Genomic DNA, 13,640 nt, shown 5'->3' with positions numbered 1-13,640 from the left:
GACTTGAATTGTTATAAAATCGGCCTACCTAGTCTTAGAGACTAAGTATCATCACGACGCCTGTGGTAGGATTTTGGGTCGTGACATGTGTATACAAAGGATACAACATGTATCGACTTATTTGTTCGTGCAATGAATACAACTAAGGCGAAATAATTTTTTTGAGAGTCAAACTTAAGACCTTCGCTGACTAAGTTAGCGCTCTAATCAACTGAGCTACGAGAGCTTGTTGCTCTCTTGTTTTAGTTCAAAACAATTAATCTCTTATTTCATGGATTTGCTATAGAACTCAAATATAGCTACGAATGGTAAATTTACTGAAAGTATAGCTACGAATAGTAAATACAGTATAAATGTATGATGTGTCGCGTAATTTTTTTTTATTTAAATTCACCATGATTTTTAATTGAAGTACAATTTTATTTGAGCTAATACATTTAGTTGGACTCCAAGAGACGAGTCCTTTTCACTAAGACCGATGTTCAAATGGCTATTAGCTCATTTTAAAATCCAAACTAATGATCGAATGTCAAATGTTCCATGTCGCCATGGTAGTAATAGTGTGGGATATGCGATTGAAAAATAGCTAATGTTATGGAGTTTTCAATTTCAAAGATGAAATTTCATGATAGTGTCCTGGAATTTAATTTTATTTGTGAAATTTGAAACTATATGACAGTTTAAAATTTTTTAACTAGTATACCCAAAATTTAAACAAAGTCATGCCTTTTTCTCCTTTTCTTCTTCTTCTTCTTCTTCTTCTTCTTCTTCTTCTTCTTCTTCTTCTTATTACAATAATTTTATATGGTGTTTGTAAAATATTTTAAGGTAGTTTATGATATTTTATAATGGTGAGCTACTGTGTCACTTTATTTTTTACTACTGCTTAGGGTTTTTTCTTCTTCATTTTTTTAATTGAAAAATGGATTCATTAGATTTACTGTTGTTTTGACAAATACTGGGGTTTGTTCTTGATGATATTTGAAGGTTATGTTTCAAATTTGAGCTCATTTGAAGTAGATTTAGGGATAATCCCAAACAACAATACTCATACTTATACAGACTTCATTTTTGTTTATATAAAATTGTAAGCAAATATGAAAATTTGTCCGCCAACCCAAAGTTTACGTAGTTGTGCCTCTAATAATTGATTATCTGGGCTAATGAGGTGACATTTTGTGATAATAGGTGGGATGTTTCGCTGAATAGTCACCTATATATATTATGCCATTGTATACATACAACGTTCCATACTTTGATTGTTTCATGAAACTTTTATTTTATGCTGCAATTATTTACTTGATAAAGGTTAAGTGGTTATCTGCTTAGATTTTAACAAAAAATCAATGAAATCAGCACTATCAACAAATATTCTCCCTTTTTTGCTTCTCGTATTGATAAATATTCAAGACTCGCTACCAAATAATTTTAATTTCTGAAGTAATTATCAGTTTAATTATTCGAAAACTATTCCTACACATTTTGGTACTTCCTCCGTTTCAATTTATGTGAACTTGTTTAACTGGGCACGAAGTTTAAGAAAAGATGAAGACTTTTGAAATTTGTGCTCCTAAGCAATTCAAAAAGGAGCCTAGAGTATTTGTGTGGTTATAAAAACTTCTCATTAAGGGTAGAATTATAAGTTTAAGCAAAATTATTTCCAAATTTAGAAAAAGATCATTCTTTTTTGAACGGACCAAAAAGGAAATAAGTTCACAAAAACGGAAAGGGTTAGTAATACGTTCAATTTGTCCCCTCCAGAGAAAGAAGAAAAGAAATTCCTTTGAATTGTACTACGTGATTTGGACAGTCGAATTGTTATGTACTCAAATGTATAGCACATAAAATAAAATGGTACGTAATTCATGCATTACACGTACCTGGATAAGGATGCTCTGAAACATCAGCAAAAGGACCCTACCAAATTAATCTTATCGCATATAAAGTATAGTTTCTTACTTATTAATGACTTAACTGCTGGCCTATTATCCAAATAAGAAAGAAGGAAGGGGAAGAACAAAAGTAGTCAATCCTTTGGGAATAGGGAGGGTAGAGAAACGGCAAATGAAGAATAGTTAAAGAAGAGAGGAGCATCTCAAGAGACATACAAATTCTGACACAAATCACACAACAATTTCTTCGGTCAACAAGATAATCTATAAAGTTAGCAGTCTTCTCTCATTTTGTTGTTGCTGGCCACTAAAGTTCCTTTTCGTTCTTCATTAGAAGTAAAACAGATGAATACTTCTTCATTAGAAGCAACAAAAAAAGAGTATAAGATTTTACTAGAAGAGTCAAAATTATAGAGAAGATTTTTGCTTCAACCATATATATTAGATGTTGCCTTAACTTTCTCACTAAAAAACCAAACCCTTCACATCCCCAAAACAGTCTTGTAAAGTGGAAAACCATGGCCCAACACCCCGACGGAAAATTCCTCCCAAACCACTGGACATTAAATCGCCTCAGCCATTAAATAAGCCTGAAACCAACTCCTTCAAGGATAGGTTATTGACCAATGAACAGGAAAAAGCATTTCAATATCAGTCCCACCTCCTCACCTAGCCCCAATGGATGTTGTTACTAATGAAGAAGAAGATGAACGGGACACTGACGCCGAGGAAAAAAACTACAATGTCCCTATAACTTGGGAGGATAAACAGCGTATTTATTACCCATGGCGATTCACGATAATAATTAAACTACAAGGAAAGAGACTTCTTCACCAAATCCTAAAGCGTAAATTGACAGACCTTTGAAAACCAACAGAGGCCTTCCGACTAATTAATCTTGGGGAAGACTAGTACATAGTGAGATTCAACAAGGAGGAGAATATGGAAAACGCACTACAAAATGGACCTTGGTGTTAAATTTTGACAAGATTAATGTGAACTAGTGTGAACATTTGAAACCTACTTTCAGGAATAAAAATTGGTAGATGCATTTTTCATGCATATTCATACTTAATATGATGTCATGCATGACATTATTAAGGTCATTTCTCTTCTATAAATAGCAAAGGTTTTGTTCATTTGTAAACAACTCTCACTTGTCTTCTTATCTCCTAAGGCATTTGAATCTTCTTTTTCTCTTGTAGTATTTCACTTGTATTTTTGGAGTGAAATAAATTTGAGTTGATTGTGTCCGAGGACTAGGCAAAAATCAAATTTTGATGAACCTCGTTAATTTCTGGTGTTCATTTTATTATTGTCTCATTTACTATTTATTAGCTACCTTTAGATATAGTAGTTATGATTTAATCACTCTCTATATATTCGGCTTCCGCAACAATTGGTATCAAAGCCAATGTTCTATCTTAGTATGCTCTGTGGTTGCAGCATAGACTGAACTTCCACATCAGAAAAGAATTATTTTGGTGTTCTGTACTGTCAGTAAATAAATAGTATCTGTAGCAAAAATGGGAGATAATAATAACGAAGAGTCCACATCGGGTGTCAGTAATACGTCGTTGGCATCTTCGCTTATGAAAAGAATTATGTCAAATGCGAAATTTGCGGTTGAAATTTTTGACGGGTCAGGATATTTCTGGATGTGGCAAGCTGAGGTTCTTGATGTCCTTTTTCAACAAGGGCTAGATATTTCCATAGAAGAAAAGAAATCAGACAATATCGGAGAAGGAGATTGGAAGATTATCAACCGCGTTGTTTGTGGTACCATTCGATCTTACCTCGCAAGAGAACAGAAGTATCCATACACAAAAGAAACTTCTGCAAGTAAATTGTAGAATGCGTTGGAGGATAAATTCTTGAAGAAAAACAGTCAAAATAAACTTTACATGAAAAAACGATTGTTACGCTTCACATATGTTCCTGGTACTACAATGAATGATCATATCACCAGCTTTAATAAGTTGGCGACAGATTTGCAGAATATGGACGTGACTTTTAGTGATGGAGATATGACCTTAATGTTATTAAGTTCACTTCCCGATGAGTACGAGCACCTCGAAACTACTCTACTTCATAGGAATGATGAAGTGTCTCTCAAAGAAGTTTGTTCTGCCTTGTACAGCTATGAACAAAGAAAGAGAGAAAAACAATAGAGTGGAGAAGGAGAAGAACTGGTCGTGAGAGGTCGTTCTCAAAATCATATGAGAACGAAGAAAGGAAGATCCAAGTCAAGATCCAGACCCAGCAAAGATAAATGTGCCTTTTGCCGAGAAAAGAGGCGTTGGAAGAAAGACTGTCCAAAGTTAAAAACAAGGCCAAACCTAACAATGGAAAGGCTGTCATGGATTCAAATGTAGCTGATTGTGACGACTCTGATTTCTTGCTAGTTACAACTGAGCCATTCAAACCATCTGACATATGGCTGATGGATTCAGCTTGTAGCTATCATATGTGTCCCAACAAGGACTGGTTCGTTGATTTTCAAGAAGGAGAATGTGGAGTTATTCACATCGCAAATAACAATCCTCTTACCGCATATGGTATTGGTTCAATCCGATTAAGGAACCATGATGTATTTATCAGAACATTAATAGATGTTCGATACGTACTAGAATTGAAGAAAAATCTCATTTCTGTAGGAGCCCTAGAGTCAAAGGGGCTCAAAGTCGTTGCAGAAAATGGGGTAATGAGAATATGCTCTGGTGCACTAGTGGTAATGAAGGGAATCCGGCGAAATAATAACATGTACCACTATCGCGGTAGTACAATTATTGGGACAGCAACAGTGACATCCAGTGATGACAAGGAGGCAGAAGCAACCAAGCTATGGCACATGCGCTTGGGACATGCTGGAGGAAAATCCTTGAAGATTTTATTAGATCAAGGATTGTTAAAAGGAGTAAAGACTTGCAATTTGGAGTTTTGTGAGCATTGTGTTAGGGAAAAACAGACAAGGGTTAAATTTGGAACAGTAATCCACAATACTAAAGGTATTTTGGATTATGTTCACTCTGATGTTTGGGGTGCTTCCAAAACACCTTCATTAGGTGGAAAATACTATTTTGTAACCTTTATTGATGACTTTTTCTGGAGAGTATGGGTGTATACTATGAAAACCAAAGATAAGGTGCTGGGAATTTTTCTCAAATAGAAGGCGATGATAGAGACTCAAACAGGCAGAAAGATAAAGTGTCTTCGCACAGATAACGGTGGAGAATAGAAAAATGATCTTTGCAATAAGATTTGTGAAGATGATGGCATTTTGAGACATTTCACCGTAAAAAAAATACCATAACAAAATGGAGTGGAAGAATGCATGAACCGGACTTTGTTAGAGAAGGTTCGGTGTATGTTATCCAATGCTGGCTTGGGCAAAGAATTTTAGGCTGAGGCAATAACATATGCATGCCACCTCATTAATCGTCTACCATCTGCCGCTATTGGAGGCAAGACACCATTTGAAAAATGGTATGGAAAACCTACTGAAGATTATAATTTTTTGCATGTGTTTGGCTCAATTGCATACTATCATGTGAAAGAGTCAAAATTGGATCCGAGGGCAAAGAAAGCTATATTTATGAGGATTACTTTCGGAGTCAAAGTATATCGATTATGGTGTCCAGAGACAAGAAAAGTTATATTCAGCAGAGATGTTACATTTGATGAATTTGTCATAATAGATAAGGTGACATTTGAAGATGTCAAACAAACTGATGGTGCTTTAAAGCAGGTGGAGTTTGAGGGAAAATTAATTTTTCCAACACAGGGAGAAAACGAGGAAACAATAGAAGATTTTCCCCTGGAAGAAGAGTCAGTGGAAGGGGAGATTTCAACTCAGGAACCCCAACAACAACTTGAATCAATAGCAACCAGTAAGCCAAAAAGAACAATAAAGAAACCTATTCGTCTCATAGAGATGGTGGCTTGTGCAGCCTCAATTGTAGCTGATGGTGTTACTACCACTTATAAAGACGCAGTCCAAAATTCAGAAGAAGATAAGTGGAGGATTACAATGAATGAAGAAATGCAGTCCCTTAATCAGAATTGCAGATGGAAATTGGCCAATCTCCCAAAGGGCAAGAAAGCAATTGGGTGCAAATGGGTATTCGCAAAGAAAGAAGGATTTCCTAACCAAGAAGATGTTCGCTACAAAGTAAGATTGGTGGACAAAGGGTACGCTCAAAAGGAGAAAATTGATTACAATGAGGTATTTTCTCCAGTCGTGAAACACTCCTCCATTAGAGTTTTGTTGGCTTTGGTAGCACAGTTGAACTTGGAATTAGTTCAGTTAGATGTAAAAACTGCATTTTTACAAGGAGACTTAGAAGACGAAATCTATATGACTCAGCCAGAAGGATTCAAAGTTGCTGAAAAGAAAACTATGGTGTGCAAACTTGAAAATCGTTGTACGGATTGAAATAATCTTCTAGACAATGGTACAAACGATTTGATAAGTTTATGTTGCGGCAGAAGTACAAAAGAAGCAAATATGATCATTGTGTGTATTTGCGCAAGCTTGAAGATGGATCCTTCATATATCTTCTCCTATACATTGATAATATGTTGATAGCTTCCAAAAGTCAAGAGGAAATTGAGAAGTTGAAGATTCAACTAAGAAAGGAGTTTGAGATGAAGAATTTAGGTGAGGCGAAGAAAATTCTTGGCATGGAGATAAAAAGAGATAGACATTCAAAGAAACTCTATCTATCTCAGGAAGAATACTTGAAGAGAGTAATAGATCGATTTGGCATGAATGAGAATACGAAGTCGGTTAGCACTCCTCTTGCTCCTCACTTTAAGCTTAGTGTTGCTATGTCGCCGAAGAATGAAGCTGAACAAGAGTATATGTCAAGAGTGCCATATGCGAATGCCGTTGATAGCTTGATGTATGCAATGGTTTGCACAAGATCTGATATTTCACATTCTATCGGAGTTGTAAGCAGGTATATGCATGATCCAGGAAAGGAGCATTGGCAAGCTGTGAAATAGATTTTATGGTATATTTGTAATACTGTAGATGTTGGATTGATTTTTGAGCAGGAAGATAGTCAGTATCTGGTTGGATATTGTGACTTGGATTATGCGGGTGATTTGGACAAGCGTAGATCAACTACTAGTTATGTTTTCACTATTGCAAATGCACCAGTTAGTTGGAAGTCTACTTTGCAGTCAACGTTTGCTTTGTCTACTACTGAGGCAGAGTACATGGCAATTACGGAGGCTGTAAAGGAGGCAATTTGGCTTCAAGGGTTTCTTAGAGATCTTGGTATTGGTCAATAAAATATCACACTATTTTGTGATAGTGAGAGTGCTATCTAATTAGCAAAGAACCAAGTTTATCATGCAAGGACGAAGCACATTGATGTTCGATATCACTTTGTACGAGATATTATAGAAGAAGGTGGAGTCATGATGCAGAAAATTGGGACTACAGACAACCCTGCCGATATGCTAACAAAAGTAGTGACTGCGATCAAGTTTCAACATTGTTTGAATTTGATGAACATTGTTCAACTTTGAAGATTGGAGTTGAAGACACAATCAAAATTTATCAGTAAGAGAAAATTGCAAAAGTGGAATCTTGCCAAGGTGGAGATTTGTTGAATTTTGACAAGATTAATGTGAACTAGTATGAACATTTGAAACCTCCTTTTAGGAAGAAATTGGTAGATGCATTTACATTACATGTTCACACTTAATATGATGTCATGCATGACATTATTAAGGCCATTTCTCTTCTATAAATAGCAAATATTTTGTTCATTTGTAAACATCTCTCACTTACCTTCTTATCTCCTAAGGCATTTGAATCTTCTTTCTCTCTTGTAGTATTTCACTTGTATTTTTGGAGTGAAATAAATTTGAGTTGATTGTGTCCGAGGACTAGGAAAAAATTAAATTTTGATGAACCTCGTTAATTTTTGGTTTTTATTTTATTATTATTTCTCATTTACTATTTATTAGCTACCTTTAGATATAATTGTTGTGATTTAATCACTCTCTATATATTCGGCTTCCGCAACACTTGTTCATCTTTGGACATTTTCTATTAGTGCTCTTTGGACATTTTCTATTAGTGCAACGTTGTGAACCAAATTTTGTTACTTCGACTACTAAACAAACATTCACAGCTATTTGGTTACGCCAACCCCATCTCCCCACAGAGTTCTATGATGGGAAAATCCTAAAAACAGTGGGTAACACAATTGGAAGATTGCTCAAAGTCGTAGCTTGTACATCGGCTGCTCTACGAGGACGATATGCCAGACTCTGTCTAGAACTGCCTCTAAACAAACCTATGAAACCATTTGTGTTGATAGGTTCCCACAAGCAACAAATCCTATATGAAGGCGACAAGCTACTTTGCAAAAATTGTGGTCATCTTGGTCATTCAACAGGGCAGTGCACAAACTCTCGACAGCAATCAACCAATCAAGTAACAAAGGAAAAGGGTGACAAGGAACATGGTGGACTGATACAAGATCGACCATCTAACGAAAATGGAGAATGGAAAACTGTTACATTCCACAAAGGGAAGAAAAAGACACCAAAAAATGAGATCTCAGAAGCAGCACAAGCAGCAGGTATTGATGTCAACATCTTTGATGCCATTACATGCAAGTTTCTTACCTCTTAAAAACTAAACTGCAAAACTCGTCAAAAACACCACCCATTGGTTGAAAATAGAATAGGTAAAACACCTATCTCTGGGGAATACTCCACAGACATAAACAATATCCAAACAAAAAACCACTTTTCGGCTATAATGGAACATGACATGGTTTTGAAAAATACCACCAACCAGTCGACTGGAAAAATAAAAGAAAATTATTTCATAACCAATGAGTCACAAAACAGACACATCAAAGGAACACGTGTCCACCACTTACAGTAACTCCTCTACTTGCATGCACTATGACAACAACGTATTAAGCGGCAGTAATCAACAAATTCACCTCCATGATAATAATCATGACACTAACCCAAATCACTCAACTAATCTCCATAATTACTCCATGCATGCCATTAATGACATAAAACACCTGTCATGCCAACAACTTTCTACTAACCAAATGGCCAATGCCAAGGAACACGTACCCCAAAACCAATCTGCATCCATCCTCAATAAATCCCTCACGCTATCCCTCTCAAATGGCATGCAAATAGAACCCACAATCATTGAGGAACATCCAGTGAATATTCAGGAACATCAGTGAATATTCATTGGTAACAGTGTTCTATTACCACCTATAAAAACATCCTCCACAATAAACAATGCCAAGAATACCAATTTCTACCAGAAGACTCTATCGTCTTATCCAAATCCAGAGCACAAACCATGGCAAACCAAACACCCCCACAGTCCAAGACCATGAACACTCCCACAATATTTGTTCAACCTCCACTACCGGAGAACCATCAACCTCTATCTTAGGTAGAGTTGGGACTGATGGGCCATGCCATCTCCTTCAACATCATGTTGAATGGAAGAGAGACAGTGATTTTGTTGCAAAACACCCACTATCTCACTCAACTAATCTCGGAGGGTATCCATATAGCAATAAACAACCACATGAACCATGTTTGGCTGAACAATGTTCTCCAAACCATAACCCCAAATGTAACACCCAATGTTACTCAGATGATGATGGGAGAGTGGAGTTTGCCACCACACTTTGTCCCGATCCAAAACCTAAACCTAGTGACAGAACTACCATTCTTCACTCTGGAGATTGTAACAAACATCAACCCAACATTCACACCTTGGGGTGCACATGCAAACCAAACACTGACTCACAATGCTCAACATGCACCACCAATGGCTCATCAGGGCCCACCACAGCCACATGCACACACAAATATGGCACACCAGGAGGAAATAATGGAGGAGGCAGTGGAACCCATCAACTTAATACAAAAATCGATAATTGAAGATTCAAATCTCGACGAGGTAAAAATCTTTCTCTTGGAGATGCAAGAACAGAGGCAAATTCTCAATTGTCCGATGGCACTTTACAAGTGCATAATCGGCATAAGACCACCAACAGACCCAACAGTAGGGCAACATACAATGATCTTGGGTCCCTTTTAGCAAAGGAATCCAGTGCATGCACCAAGAGTGCTGGAGAATGGGGATCTACACAACTGGAACATCAACATGAATAGGGCTATCTCTTTTATCATATCGCCCTTGCATGTTCACCCTCTTGGAATTTAGAATGGATAACCACATGCCCCTTCTAAAGCCATATGGTTTTTCTGACATGATTGAAATTCCAGCTGAAGGCCAATCTGGTAGTATGGTCATTCTCTGGGATCACACACTTGTCAATGTTCATAGCTTTGTCCGTAGAAGCCAAGAAATTAGTGCTACCATTGAGGTAATTTCTACTCACAAATCTTGGTTATTTAGCTTCATTTATGCTAGCACTAATGTTAACTGTAGAAATCAGCTTTGGAACAACTTAGTTGATATGCATGCTAACTATAAAGGCCCTTGGTTTGTAGGCGGGGATTTTAATGATGTATTAACTTCAAATGAAAAATTAGGTGGTAACCGTGTCAATAGAAATCGTGCTAAGTACCTTTGGGACTGTATAAATAAATGTAATCTTATTGATCTAGGCTTCAAGGGATGCAAATTCACTTGGTCGAATCATAGGAGGAAAAACAAAAGACTTATTATGGAGAGACTAGACAAAATATTTGCCAATAACGATTGGTTTAGTTACTTTCCAAATGCAATAGTGACTCATCTACTAAAAACGCACTCTGATTATAATCCCTTACTCCTTCAAATAATCCCTAAAACTAACATGCCCTTCAGAAACCCTTTAGACTGGAAACGTTTTTGGTGCAGACATTCAGATTTCAGTAACCTTGTTAAGGATAGTTGGAAAGGGTCTATCTACCACCAAGCATCCAACATCTTTCTAGGAAATGTGAGAACCTGGAAGAACAAAGTCTTTGGAAATATCTTTAAAAAGAAAAGAAGAATCGTATCTAGGCTTAAAGGAATTCAAGAATCTGAGCACTACCCTAACAGTGACTTTCTTCAAAACTTGGAACAATCCTTACAAGCAGAATACAATAACTACCTCAAAATAGAAGATGACTACTGGAAACTTAGAGCTAGAATCTCTTGGATTCAAGACGGAGACGCAAATACTAAATTCTTTCACATTATGGCTTCTAACAGAAAACGATAAAACAAAATCACGTACTTCAAAAATGAGGCGGAGGACTGGATCAATGACCCCTTGGCAATTCTTCAACATACCTATCAATATTTTCGCAATGTATTCACGACCTCTCACCAAAATACTGACTCGCAAAGTATTCGCCAAGATCCCACAAGCTTCACAAAAATTAATCTCGCATCCTTGGACAAACCTATACTGCCGTTTGAAGTAGTAAATGCCATATTCTCCTTCAAACCTTTTAAAGCACCAGGGTCCGATGGTATACACCCCTTTTTCTACAAAAAATATTGGAATATCGTTGGCCCATCTGTTATCAACTTTTGTCTCCAAGTGTTCCACACCAAAACCCTTCCAATAGGTATTAATAATACCTACATTTGCCTTATACCAAAAATCCATAATGCTAATAACCTAAAAAATTTCCGTCCAATTGGCCTTTGCAATACGATCTATAAAGTTATCACTAAAATAATTGATAATAGATTAAAACCTTTTCTCAATGACCTCATTAGCCCATTCCAAGCTAGCTTAATAAAAGGAAGGAGAACTAGCGATAATGTTATCATCATCCAGGAAATAATCAATAATTTTAAAAACATGAAAGGGAAAAAGGCCAATATGATCCTCAAACTTGATTTATAAAAGGCATTCGATATGCTTTAATGGTCATTCATTTACCTTACCCTCAAGTACTTCAATTTCCCTTCATCTATCTCCAAACTAATCATGCACTGCATCTGCACAAGCAATATTGCAATCTTAGTCAATGGTACAACGATTGAATTCTTCAGCCCTAGCAGAGGTATTAGACAAGGGTGCCCTTCCCCCCTACATCTTCATACTCTGTATGGAAATTTTCTCGCGACTCATCTCCCATCAAGTAGACACTTATCAATGGGACCCCATGCACCTTAGCCCACGAGATCCTGGCATATCTCACTTATTATTTGCGGACGGCCTTACATTAATAGTTAGGGTGAATGAGAAATCTTGAAACTCCATCAAAAATAACCTCTCCCTCTTGTAAACTATCGGGCCAAAATATTAATCTCCAAAAATCCAAGATCCTTCTATCAAAAAATTGTCAACCTAATATTGCCAAAAATGTTGCAAGCAAATTCAACATTAAAGTAAGTAACACGTTTGGGAAATATTTAGGATTACCAATCCTACACAAACATCCAAAACCAACTAACTACCAATTCATAATTGATAACATGCAAAGTAGACTGACCACTTGGAAAGCCAACTTTCTCAATATAGCTGGCAGAACAACTCTAGCAATCTCCACACTTAACTCAATTCCGAGTTATGCCATGCAATACACTCATCTACCTATTAAAATTCTCAAACAAATCGAACGCATCCAGAGTAACTTTATCTGGGGCTCCACTAATGAAACCAAAAAGGTCCACTACATGAGTTGGAAAAATATCACCAAAACTAAAGAAGAAGGTGGGCTTGGGCTAAAAACAATCAACACCAAAAATATGACTACACTAAGCAGTCTAGCTTGGAGGCTTCTCACCAACCCCACGACTACATGGTCAAAAGTTAACACCTCCTTCATTTGGAAGAGTATCTTCAAAGGATGGACGATTTGTTCAAAAGGAATCACATGGCAACCAGCAAAAAATTCGAGTCTTAACATTTGGTCATCAAAATGGATCCCGGACCTTCCGCCACTAAGACATTGTATAGAAGGCTCCCTCGGTAGAAAAGAGGACAACACCAAGGTAAAAGATATCCATTCCGATGGTCAGTGGGACCTCACAAAAATTTCCTTTGAAATACCTAGGGATATTAGGACCAAAATTGATCAAATTCCATTACCTTTAAAGACTGGCAACAAAAACACACCAATCTGGAACCTCAATAACAATGGATGCTTCACCAGCAAATCGTGTTTTAGTATCATCAACAACACACATGATCGACAACATGACCTCATGTGGATTTGGAAATTGCACTGTCCAAGCAAAATAAAATATTTCTTATGGAAATGTCTCCATAACAGGCTGCCTTATCGAGAATACCTGCAGCACATAGGAATTAATATTGATTGTACTTGCCCCATGTGCCACAAGGAAGTAAAGTCTATTGTACATATCTTCATTCGATGCCCCCTAGTTCAACCTCTTTGGAGAAAACTTGGAATCGAATCTCTACCCTTAACCTTCACAACTCACTGGCTCATCTACATTAAAAACCTTAACCCAAAATTAGAATCACAATTCATCAGCTGGACAAATCTTTTTCCGTTTCTGATTTGGGGGATATGGATCAACAGGAACAATAACAATACTAACCTTTGTCCTTCTTTCCACAAAATCCTAAACCATACCCCGGAATACCATTTCGTGGCATCCAAGGGCACACCCACCCAGACCAATATAACTATTCAAATAAAATGACATTCACCTCAGAAAGGATAGATAAAGCTTAACATAGACTATGCAATCCAAAAACATCAAGCAAAATGTGGCTTAGGTGTAGTATTTAGAAACGACTTGAGCAAATGGATACT

The 13,640-nt window shown here is 36.9% G+C and overlaps 1 protein-coding gene across 1 annotated transcript; it reads left to right on the top strand.

Moving 5' to 3' along the window:
- The first annotated feature begins 10,129 nt into the window (after window positions 1-10,129).
- On the top strand, window positions 10,130-11,119 carry LOC138910307 (uncharacterized). Its single transcript, XM_070201537.1, has one exon. It carries the CDS (start codon window positions 10,130-10,132, stop codon window positions 11,117-11,119), a length of 990 nt encoding a protein of 329 aa, XP_070057638.1.
- Window positions 11,120-13,640: the final 2,521 nt, after the last annotated feature.

The sequence above is a fragment of the Nicotiana tomentosiformis genome, chromosome 4, assembly GCF_000390325.3.
Source record: "Nicotiana tomentosiformis chromosome 4, ASM39032v3, whole genome shotgun sequence".
NCBI classification, from domain to species: Eukaryota; Viridiplantae; Streptophyta; class Magnoliopsida; order Solanales; family Solanaceae; genus Nicotiana; species Nicotiana tomentosiformis.
This window is presented reverse-complemented; position numbering and strand designations above follow the sequence as displayed.